Genomic DNA, 12,625 nt, shown 5'->3' on the forward strand with positions numbered 1-12,625 from the left:
TGCGCCGGTGACGGTATCGTCGGTGCTGACTGTGCCGGTGCTGGTAACATCGGTGCCGACGGTGCCGGGTATGGCGGTATCGGGTACGACGGTGCCCGAATGCTTAGGACCGCCAGAGGCAAGGGTACTTTTCCTATCAGGGAGGCTGCCAGTGCCGCAACAGGTGGTGGCGGTGCCGATGTCGACGCCGCCATGGTCGGTGCCGTAGCGAAGGCACTCGGCAAAACCTCCTGGCCCGGTGCCAACACAGTGGGATGGCGACCCGGGCTGTCTGTAGGCGAGCTGGTGCGGTGCCAAGATGTTTCCCACACCGGGGTGCTCAAGCCGGAGCTGCGATCGGTGCCGGAGTCGGCGCTGCAGGTTCTGCGTCAGCTCTTGGGGCCTCTTGACCGCCAGCGGTTCCACGGTGCCGAGGCGCTCAACGACCGAGTGTCAGAGCTCGGAGGGGATCGGCTCTCCACCCTCCGTGACCGTCTGGGTGAGGATCGGGAGCAGTGCTTCCTCCACCCACCGGGGCCACCCAATGCGGGTTTGCCCCGAGACGCAGGTCCCTTGTCCCTCGGCCGAGGGGGGGACGGAGGCGTAAGCAAGGCCATGAGGGCCCTTGCCGCGGTGAACGCCTCCGGCGTCGACAGTTCTTGTAGGGGCGCTCCCCCACTCGCAGGAGTCGGGGAAGGCTCCCTACGAGGAGACACTGGTGCCGGAGAAACCTCCACGGCACGTGGCTGGGGTGTCTCCAGAGCAGCTCCCTGCTTAGCTGGGTGCAGGGAGGAGTCCGTCAAGGGGATCTCCAGCCGCTTCTTCTTCTTAGTCGGCACTGAGGATTTCGGTGCCGCTGCCGGTGCCGGAGGTGCACTCTGCACCGAAGAGACACTCGGTGCCGGGGATCTCGATGGCTCAGAAGCCGGGCGCAGTGCGGACTCCATAAGTAAAGCCTTCAGTCTTGCGTTCCTTTTGGGTACGGGGCTTAAATGACTTACAGATGCGGCACTTGTCTTTTCGGTGCTGCTTTCTGAGGCAACGAAGGCAGCGATTGTGAGGGTCACTCACTGGAAATTGCTTGGAGCAAAGAGTACAACTCTTGAAGCCTGTGGAGCCAGGCATGGCTCTGCAGGAGCCCGTAAGGGCACTTAACAACTAACTGACAACTAAACAATAGACTTCTTTTTGAATAACAAAAAACTAAATTAACAAGTACTGGTGTTCAACCAAGAACGATAAGCTAAGGACTGCTGCTTGCAATAGCAAAGGGCAGAAGTTCCAGCAACCGTCAGAGGTGGAAAGAAGGAACTGGGGACCCGCGGGGCCGGCAGTGCCCTATATACCGCGACATGAGCGCGGCACTCCAGGGGGCGCCGTACCCGGCCCTGCAGGTGTGCTAAGGAAAAAGGTTCCGGGAATCTGTGCACGGGGCGTGCACACACCTAATTGGAATGCATATGAGCAATCACTCGAAGATAGAAAAAAAAGTGCCCCATCCACGATAATAGGAAGGTGTCTGTGATGGAACCCAGGGGAACAGAATTGGTGACACTTTCTGTTGAACCTGTTGCAAATAGTCTATTTTAGGAATTCCCCACTATTGGGAAATGTCTCTGGCCACATCTGGGCAGAAATAATACTTGTGTTGACTGGAGAAAGACCTGCTGAGGCAATCTACCAGCTTGTTCTGTGCTCCCAGAAGGCAAAAGGCCTCAAGGTGGATTGAGTGTGCTATGCAAAACTCCCATAGTGGCATTGATTCCTGACAAAGGAGGGAAGAGCAAGCTCTTCCTTGCCTGTTGAGATAAAATATGGGTGCAGTGTTGTCTGTGAGAACAAACAAATTTCTGCCCTTGATGTGGGGCAGAAAAACCAAACAGGCAAGACGAACTGTTTTGAATTCCCTGATGTTGATGTAAAGTGAAAGTTCTGCCAGCGACAAAAGGCCTTGAATTTTGAGGGGTCTCACGTGAGCTCTACCTCCAGACATACAGTCAGATTCAAGGCTATCCTCTTTTCAACTCTTAGTGACCTTATAGTCATACAGAGGAAGCAACATGCCCCCTCCTGAGACTGCATCATCACGGGAGGAGGAAAAGGAGGCCAGCAGTTCAGTCAGTTCTTGTAGATTGGTACCGGACTTGGTACTGGGGCCAGTCTGGGTGAAGCCAGGTGGGACAGTGCTGCCTGTCTTTCTGAGGCCACCGAATAGGAGTGCCTGCAATGTGCCCTGGAAAACAGGGAGAAATCCCCATGGGTTCCAAAAGGGCCAAAAGACTGGCATAGGTTTCCAGTGACCTCCTGACTATGAACTTGATGGTATTCCTGTGCCCGGTTCCATGGAAAGATGGAAACGCCTGGAATGTACTGGCAGCAATACCAGTACTGACAACAAGACAAGGTCCCTGGCAGTAGCAAATACCTCTGGTGTGGTCGGTACTGCATGGTGCCAAGGATACAGAAGGCTCTTCTGGTACCAGACAGATTCTGGAGTTAACAGTGCCAACTTCTGCAGTACCGAGGCAGAGGAGTGCTTTGGCTTACATCTCACTCTACTCTGATACCTAAGCGTGGCAGTCTTCAGAGCTTCAGTCTTCAGTCTGCTGTTTCTTATGCCTTTTTCTAGGCATTGGGGATGTCGAATGTTGTCAGCACTCTATTACAGTAGGAGGGGACTCCTTATTGATGCTGAAGCTCTGTGCCTAGTCTGACTGGTGTGGCTCAGATGGAGATCTCAATGCCACGTCCATGAGCAAAAACTTCAGCCTGGCCTCCCAATCCTTCTTCGTGCAAGGCTTAAAGTCCCTGCAGATCTGGCAACAGTCTCCAATGTGAGCTACTCCCAGGCACTTCAGGACACTTGAGTGCGGGTCGCTCAGGGACACAGCCTTGTTACAGGAGGCTCATGGCCTAAAGCCCAGTGACTGAGGCATCCCAGGTATCAGATGAAAATACCACAAAAACACTACATCTAACCAATTCACCAAACTTCACTAAAATTCACTAAAACTGACTAAAATAACTACAACTAATTGTGTACAGTAAGAATAAAGACCACTGAGAAAGTTTGTGAATGCAAGGAGAGCAGTTCTAGCGACTGTCTTGGGCTGTAGGAAGGAACTGAGGGGGCACGAGGTCAACTGAGTGCTTTTTCCAGTGCTAATAGTGCTCAGCACCAGAGGGCGCTCAAACTTCCCCAACGGGTACCATTGAGAGAAAAATTTCTTCAGACTGTGCTCAGGGGCAGGCACACACCTAGAGTGGAATGGACATGTTCAATCAATCAAAGAAGAACTTTGTGTACTTTCTTTGTAAGCAAACAGTATTTCATCAAAGAATATACCAGATTCATATCAATAAATTCTCCTTCTAACAAAGACAAACCTACAAAGCCCTATTTATTGGCTAACTGCTTAGGCCCCCAGAGCAACAATGTCTTTGATGTAGAATGGCTATGAAACAGGTGGAAAAATGGAAAATGACAAGTAAACAGAAAGAAAAAAGAGATTAATAATCACATATGGTTTGAATCAAAGTAAAACTGTGTACTCTTGTAGATGCTCCTCAGACAGCCCAAATCTTAAGCTTCCTTACACTTGAATGTTTGATTATTGAATAACCAATGAGTAAAAAATTAATGTTCAATGGCTGTACTAAGCCAGACATATGGAAGCATAGGAAATGTCAGGTACAAGAATAGTTGAGAAGTGCCAATTGGAGTATTACATTATTTCTATCTGAATAAGAACTTAACATCCCTGTGCACTTACTGTGTGATTCATTTCACTTACAGATCACTCCAGTTTCTAGTTTTAATGATTTTCCGTCAGTTTGGACTTGGTTAGATTAAACATTCCAGGAGCTCAAGAACTAAAGGAGCAGGACAATAAAACAGCAAATTTATCTAATTTTCTCAATCAGGCCAAATTTGGTTCTAAGTACATTAAGGAAGCTGTTAGTGGATCATTTCTTATAATATGCTTTCAAGAACTAAAGAAATTACTGAACTGGTTCAAGGTTGGGTCAGCACTTCCATTAGAGAGCTTAGTGTACAAGCAGCAGCCAAATACATTTTACTTTTCTGTATAAAAATAAGGTGCAGCAGTTTACCTGTGCACTATTAACTGTGGAATAAAGGCCTTATGCAGTACTTCAGATTTTGCAATGTAAAATTCTTTCTATTTTTCTGGATTTTTTCAGATTTTTTATTACATTTTTATGCTTTTGAAAAAAGGCTATTTAGTATTTATAAAAGTTGCTAAATAGACATTTAGGCCTAAATTTTGAAATATGGCTCTCTTTTCTGGGAAGTGAAATTTTGCATTTGAAATTCATAGCCAGACAAATATTGGTCCCAATTCAGTGAAGCATATCTACTCAATGTAACATTTAAGCATGTGCTTAACTCCATCCCAGGCTTCAATGGGATTTAAGAACATACTTCAGAGCTGTTCTGTGTAAGGATGTGGTTAAGCACTTACTTAACTGCTGTTCTGAATCAGGATTATTAATTTTTAGTTACCCAAAATAACAGTTTGATTTGCAAATGTATACAGAAATGCTTGGTCTTGAATGAATTACAGGTAAAAATTTTTGTGGGCAGAAAATGATGCAATGGTGCAGTGCATGGGATCAAGCCAGGATGAAAAATCTGGACTCACAGGTCTTTTCTGTGGGCATTAAATGAGTCATACTAACTACCTGGAAACAAAGTCCTTTTATTATCCATAGAACAGTTACATTACAGGTCTCTTGGACACATCATTTCTGAGACAGCTAACAAGAATGCCAATTTTGATAACTATTTGTGATACGGATATTAGTTCATTACAAAATGGACAGAGACCATGAGCTATTTTACATAGGCCAATGAGAACTATTTTCAGCCACAGTTGTACTGAGCTAAATTTATTCTGGCACACTAGCTCTGAAAGGCTCTCTTCTCCCATTATCAATCTCTTGAGTCACAAAACCCTGCATCCAATGCATGCTGAAAATCAATGGGAATTTTTATATTGGTTTTAATGGGCTTTTTTGAATCAGACCTAAAGCCCCCTTTAAAACATATTGGTGTATTTTGCATGTGAAATGTGAGATAATATGTAAAAGAACTGGGTAGAGATAGGCACAATTCTGGCAAAAGTAATGTACAACATACATCTAACAACAACTTTTTACTTGCAGCACTGTCACTATTGTGCTGGGCCGGACCTGAGATGGCAAAGATTGAATGGACATGGTGAATTAACTACCTTTCAGCCCCAGAAGTGTCATACCTCTTGATTAGAGTTAAGTCCAGTGAGTTTGCTCAACAGTATCTAATCAGAGAGTTTCATTTGCCAGAGAAGTTGATCTGGCACATTAAAGAAGAGTCCAGTGTCTAACAAACACTGTCCAGTGTCTAACAAAAAGTTTACTATTAAACAAATTTGTAAATTTGTAAATTTACAATTGCTTTTTAAATTTAAATTTTAATTGTACGTCATGTATGTATTTAATTGTATTTAAATTTTTAATTTTAATTACAAAAATAATTTGTAAATTAATAAACAAAAAAGTTCACTATTAAACAAATCGGTTTAATATAAACAAATACTGTCTCCCAAAAAATGTTCAGGAAAAGAAATGGGAAGTATCATATGACTTACACTATCACTCTTTTCATGTTTGACCTGCATACTTCCAGACGTATTCATTAAAATAATTGTTTATATTATTCCCTCTATATTTATGCCACTATTTCACATAATAAGGTGCCATCACTCTTAACAATGTGTATTTTAAAATGAAAAAAAATAATATGTGAAGCGTAAAACAAAAAAAAATCAAGTCAGATCTTCCAACAAAATACTTCAGACACCACTGCGCATCTTGCTATTTTAGCAATATGATGGTACTTACAAAAGGATTCAATTTTCTTGTAAGTCATCACCATAGTATAACAAATGAAATTTTGTATCAGAGATAACATTAAAACAGAAAAAGTAAGAAAGATAGTGTACTTTTTGGGGGAAAATATATCACAGGTACACTGACACTATGATGACTGTATATTGGTATTAGAACCACGTACATGTGCTAAGATGCAAAGACAAAAACTCTGAATAAAATGAATAAATAAAAGTATTTGAAATTAGATTAAAATGGCCACAGCTCTCAAACATCATAACTAGAATTCAAAGCCCTTGTGTTCCAAATGGCATTTGGAATGGATGAGTCAGACTGCTACACTAAAAATCTGGTATGAGCAAGTTAGTTTGAGCAAAGGAAGCTATTTTCTTCAGAAGGGAAAATTAGCTGGGCCTCAACAAACCATTAAGAGATAGACTTTAAAGAATTTCCTTTTCATTCAGGGGAAGCTGGAGTGAGATGATACAATGAGGCTGAAAATTTGCCATACTCTCTCTCTCTCTCATCAGAAGTAGTAAAATGTAAAGTCTTTTGAAGGATATTCACAAGAAAAGCATTTACCAAAAGCTTTCATTTGTAGTCTTTTTGCACTCATTTTCTGCATGCCCAATCTAAATGTGTAGGCCTTTTATGTCATTTGAAAGGGTTTTTTGGCATTACATTCTGCCAACACATAATGGCAAGAACGTAACATAAAACAGCAATACTGGGTCAGACTAAAGGTCCATCTAGCCCAGTCTGTTATCAGTGTCAGATGCTTCTGATGGAACGAACAAAGCAGGGCAATTTTCTATCATTCAGTCTCAGCTTCTGGCAGTTGGAGGTATAGGGACATCTGGAGCATGGGGTTGTGTCCCTGATCATCTTGGTTAATAGTCATTGATGGACCTATTCTCCAAGAAATTATCTAGTTCTTTTTTGAACCAAGTTATATTTTTGGCCTTCACAACATCCCCTGGCAACAAGTTCCACAGGTTGACTGCATTGTGTGAAGAAGTACTTCCTTCTGTTTGTTTTAAATCTGCTTCCTGTGAAGAGCTCAGATATTATGGTAATGAGGGATCATGAATGTACTTAAACAGATTTGCAAGTTTAGTGATCACTATTAAGAAGTCAACATTTGCCAACAGCTATCACCACAGAAGTATCTGAGATGGTGGAATTATTTCCTATTTAAGTACATTGTTGGGTAAAAATGAACTCTAACAGATGACAGTGCATGATAACTTTTGACAAATAATTACTTTAGACAAATACCAATTTCTAACTGACAGATCAAGTCCTGCATACCGACACTCTCTGCACCGTTACTACCTCGGTCTGCCTGCATGGCAGCAATAATTTTCTGAGAAGCAGACAATTGTTTTGTACACAGAGTCAACTGCCGCCAACAAAATGCATGTGACAGGCCCTTAGTTTCACTAAGTCCTTTTTTTTCTTCTCTAGGACAACGCATACCACAGCTTGTGTGTCCTTACATTTTGCTTCCCAGATATGAGCTGTTTTCTGCCCTTGGCATGCTGTTATTTGTTTATGTAGCTCCTTTTTTTTTGGTTAACTTTCCTAACTTTTTATTAAAGGTTTTATATACTGAAACAAGCCCATGTAAAGCAACCAAGGGTTTTTTTTTGTTTTTGTTTGTTTGTTTGTTTTTACAATTAGGCTTTGTCTCTATGAATTGTATTCACTGAAGCATCAAGTCTACGTCTGCCATTTTATCCTAAAATGCATCTCCAGACCATGGGTCCTTTCCGAAGTCATCCACAAAAGCTTCCATATCTGAGATTGGTTCTAGCAAAAGGAGGGCGGGAAACAACCCCTTGACTGCCTGACTTACAACACATTCCTATAGAGGACATAATGCCCTCCTCCTGAAGCCAAATACAGATACAGCTTCGTGGAGAACCATGACAGACAGGTTGCTACCCTGCTGACACACAGTGAGAGAAACCCTTGCACCGTACACCTCAAAGGTCATCTCACTCTCAGCTGATCGAGCCCATCCAGCAGGGATGCCAGTTGTTGCTACTGGACACTTAGTGATCAGTGTGAATACCAGTGAGATACAGTATGCCCAATTTGCAGATTAATAAGATTTAACGTGCAAGGTTTTCTATAGATATACAAGTTGAATACACAGCCTAAAATTAACTACAATATGTTATACTCACTAAGTCTGGAGAGCTAAGCAGTTACTTAGAAGTCTGTATACAGGAACAGCTTTCTTTAGGGGCCCCCCAGGGAGTCAGTGGATCCTCTGGTCCGATCGGCAGCACTTGCCACAGAGTTAGGTGTTGATGGAGCATGCCCTTTTGTTTAAGTGATAACTTTTTATGCCCTTTCAGAAACAGCTTTTACCTAATTACCTTTTTACTTATTATTATATATATTAATTACCTACATTGGATTTTTACCCTTGACTACATTCTATTCTTACCATGGTAATTGGGGTTGCAAAACAGCATCTGGTGATAGGAGGGACGATGTAAAAATATGCCCCTTGACAGTGAAAAAGTGTACCCTTAGACGTTCAAGGATAACTTCTTGTTCCCATTACCATTATTTATGTGTAGGTGCAAGCATATATGTTGTGTATTTCGTCTTGTTATGTGCCGTGGTATGCAAAAAATGAGACATCTGCAAGGTTACTCAGTAGTTCTATTCATTTCTGCCAACCAGAAGATGTCATGCTACAGAGGTCAGAATAGCCAATCAAGCAACTAAAGCTATGTTAGGCCTGTAGGACAGTGGTCAGGCAACTCAAATTGCACTGGACCTCCAACAGTGTTAAAACTATGTTAAAAATATTAAGGTTGCAAAACCAAGCACACAAAAGTTAGATAATGCATGAATTAAAGTTGCTCATACAAACTTAATTTAGCCCCCTTGTGCATATAGGACCCATACTTCATTTTTTCCTCACCCTTTCCTCCCTGTGCCACTGTTGTCTGTAGTACTCCTGAAATTGGAAGGAGTACAGTGAATGAGGCAGGGAAATGCAGGAAGAGAAAGGATGGTCTTATGGTTAAGGCATTTGAACGCCACCTTGGGGAATTTGATTCTATCCTTGGGCAGAATGTCACAAGCTTCTATTATTTCATCTACTGCTACTCAATGCATATGTAAGGCTGCTGATGTGGAATGGGATGTGGGTTGTGGTGTCAATGTGCTGCACATAAATCTATATCTCTTTTCCATTGAGTCTGGATGACAGTTGACTGGGCAAGAGTCTCTGCTTTCCCAGTTTCTAGTCAAGATTTAGGATTGGAAGCACACTAGTTGGCTAAAACTTAAGACGTACAAGACAGAAGTAATGCTGGTTGCTTCAGGAAAATGTTTGGAAGAGGTGGTCGAATCAGTATGTGGTCCCATGATACAGGGGATTGTCTTCCTTTTGTTACTATTGTATTCAAATGATTATCTATCTATCTATGCCTGGCCCAGAAATAGTGACCCCTTCCTTTCAGATGTGGACCATCTTTGTCAGCCCAGGACTGGAGTATGCAATGCACATTACATGGATAGCCACCTGAAAACCACTCTAAAGCTGAAATAAAGCAGAAAAATTTTGCTCACATATAGTTTGCTTCTGTAAAATGCTGAGTCCTAATCTAGTAAATCACTTATGTGCATGCTTAACATAACATGAAAAGTTATGGGCTTATTCACATGGTAAAAGTCAAGCACATGCTTATGTGCTTAGTCATCTTGTACTACCAAGTCCTTTTATGCAGAGGTGTTCTATGGATTGAATATAAAATCTGTGTTCTGTAGTCTGGATTGGTTTCAGTGTATTTGCAGGTATAGATCAAGGTATTAGTTTTGACCTGGATCTCTGAAGTTTGGGTCCAGATTATTTTAGAGGCTGACTGTCTTCTGATATGATACCTTAGCAACTGAGAACCTTTGAGGTACCTGAGCCAAAACCCCTCAAGTTTAAAAAGATGAGGCTCCAGGAAGGCTTCTGTTTTGACTTGAGCTCGCTCACTCAAGCACAAATTTGTTAAGCTCCAGGACATGCTGCAAAGCCTATTAGTTTACCAAAGATTTTGCTTGAGGGATTATTTTGAAAGGATTTGGGTGAGCAGAAGGTACATAGATCCCTTTAACTGTCAGTGTGCTCACATGCAGAATTCAATGTTGATCTATTTTTATAGAACTTGGGATGAGTGGTTTTTTTTGGATCAAAGCATTTTGTAAATTGGACAAAAATAATTTAAAATTTAGTAAACAAAAATAAAGAAATTACATTACAAAAAAAACCAAAACTAAGTGTTATTTTTGTGATGAATTCAGAGAGCTAGGCAAATCACAGCTAACAAATGACTGGCATTCTGCAGAAGGGGAATGACCAAAAAATTCAAAGCAATTTGGGTTAACATTTTAGAAGGCTGTGATTAATGTATATTCTGAACAGAGATATGCTGCTTCCCCCCTCCCCCCTCTATCCTTTGTGTATTTTGGTTTATTTTTTATATTTGGAAAAAATTATAAATACAAAAGAGTTAGGCAAGAATTATTATTAGCCCACTTGTTAATTTTACACAAAGAAGGCAGTAATTGATAGGCAATCAGCCTTAACATTAATGCCATAGTTATTTTCAGTTTTCTTCTAAAATAATGCTTTAAGCATTTAATCCCAGATTAAATAGGAATGTTTAATGTATCTGACAATCACATTCTGTTGAGTTATTGTGTTCCATCAAACGTTATGATGTGATATAGATAGCATAGTATAGAATTAGTATAGTATAGAACTATTTCACCTTGATAACACCTACTGTATGCATTATGAATTATTTGGTTCCCTTCTCATGCTGTTTACTTCAAATATAAAACTAAGACATATACAGAGAGAGATGCAGCATTTTGATATTTTAGGAATACATTCAAAAATAGTTATTTACATGTATATCATAGTTTATTGCAAATCATTAAACTTTTCTCTGTGCATACATGGTCCTCACTCATCTTCACAACAAACTGAAGTTTGCCAAAAAGGAACACTATGATCCTTTACCTACAGATACGCATAGTTGGTCAAACACAATCAGAAATGCTGAATATCTGAATTTTCTTTAAATACTGATTTGCTTTGGCAACTCTGGAAAAAATTCTGTCAGTTATTTGCACCATAAAATAATGCTGGTTTTGAGCTATAGCACAACGGAATACACATATAATACTTACTTTATCTTTTGTACCTTTTATTGTCATCAAGAAAACATTAATGAGGTTACTAATTGTTGGTTTTACCACTGTCTATTTTGCACTGAATTTCTCATTTCTTTCCCTGCTACTTTCCTTTCTGACCAACAAATTAAAAGAAAGACAGAGGAAAAGAAGGTTGCATGTGAAAATATAATGATTATGGTGCCATTATCTTTTCCTTGCTCTAAGTATGAAAGAAGAAAGTCTTTCTACTAAAAAATACTCTCCAACTACTGACCAGGTAACCAAGTCTTCACATGGGCAAAAAGGGGGGGTGGAAGACCCATATATTAAAGTGCGATATAAAAATGACAAAAAGAATCCATCTCCACTATGTGTGCATTTTCATTTTGTTTATACTTAGGGTGAGAAGTTGTGAAGGACCATAATTTATTGTGCCATGTGTGTCTTTATGAAACAGAAAAATGTCCTTTTACAAACACAGAAGGAGCATTTTGTTCTTTCAAATGGACACTCCCTAGGCTTTTGTTCTAAAATGTTGAGCATAATTAGACAAAAATAGCAAAATTTCAATAGAGTAAAAGAAAATAATACACAACATGACACATTTTCCATATTAGGACAGCTTCATTTTCTATAGTATTAAATAACACATTCACATGACAGTGATGCATTTCCAGGATCTAGTTGTGAGTTTGAGATGTAAAGAATGATTTTATGAATATTTACCCAGACATCGTGTTTCAGCACCACGCCAGAGTCCATTTGCTAAACACTCTCTCACATGAGATCCAACTAGTGTGTATCCTGTGTTACACGTGAAGATTGCAGTGGCTCCATAAACTGTTAAAGTTCCAATCTTATTTCCATTTGGTGGAGAAGGGAGGCTGCCACAGGAGACAACTAGGGGGAAAACATAAAACTGAAAGTGAAATATGAAATCATCTCTTCATAATCTCTTAGATACAAGAAATAACACAATTCCTTGTAGCTTTTGTACATTTATGTTTTTGCATAGGCTTAACATATATAAATTTAAGAATCTAGTGTAGAGTTGTCTCCAAATTAAGGGTTTAAAATTATGCCTTCCTTGGCAGAGATGTGCCAGATTAGGGAAATGCTCAGGGATCCCTTTCCCCCTCTAGAGCACCAGTGCAGGGGACAGGCACAATCTATCTTCCAGGCAGAAACACAAAAGGAATGTGACGAACAATGCTAGTCATCCCAGATTAGTACACATATGGGTAGAACATGGCCCTACTCCAGAAAACTGCCGATTCCTGTTGAACAAGAATAGCGAGAATTGCCTTTCCCTGCACTTCCCCATGTCTGTGGTGGTATTTTGCCTTTGAAAAGGCATGAAGTTTTATATACTGAACTTAGTACAGATATTGAGTTTCTTAATTTAGTATGTTCTGTTGATATTTACAATAATGTTATATACTGTAAGATACCAGATTAAATGTGATACATTTTTCAATCTGTTAATACACTGGTGAAACCTAGTTAAACCCGATCTGTTATCTTCCTTTGTTTCCATTAATAGACATTTAATAAGATG

General features: G+C 40.5%; 1 protein-coding gene across 1 annotated transcript in view; it reads right to left on the reverse strand.

Annotated features, from left to right (window-relative positions):
• Nucleotides 1-12,625, reverse strand: part of CSMD1 (CUB and Sushi multiple domains 1) — a 1,845,645-nt gene that overhangs the window by 89,756 nt on the left and 1,743,264 nt on the right. Inside the window, exon 52 of the mRNA XM_067558441.1 lies at nt 11,794-11,967. Within this exon, the coding sequence (XP_067414542.1) occupies nt 11,794-11,967 (174 nt within the window). The remainder of the gene's footprint in view (nt 1-11,793; nt 11,968-12,625) is intronic.

Source organism: Emydura macquarii, unplaced genomic scaffold, assembly GCF_026122565.2.
Source record: "Emydura macquarii macquarii isolate MOO-44397 ecotype Brisbane River unplaced genomic scaffold, CSIRO-AGI_Emac_v2 contig_2063, whole genome shotgun sequence".
Lineage (NCBI taxonomy): Eukaryota > Metazoa > Chordata > Testudines > Chelidae > Emydura > Emydura macquarii.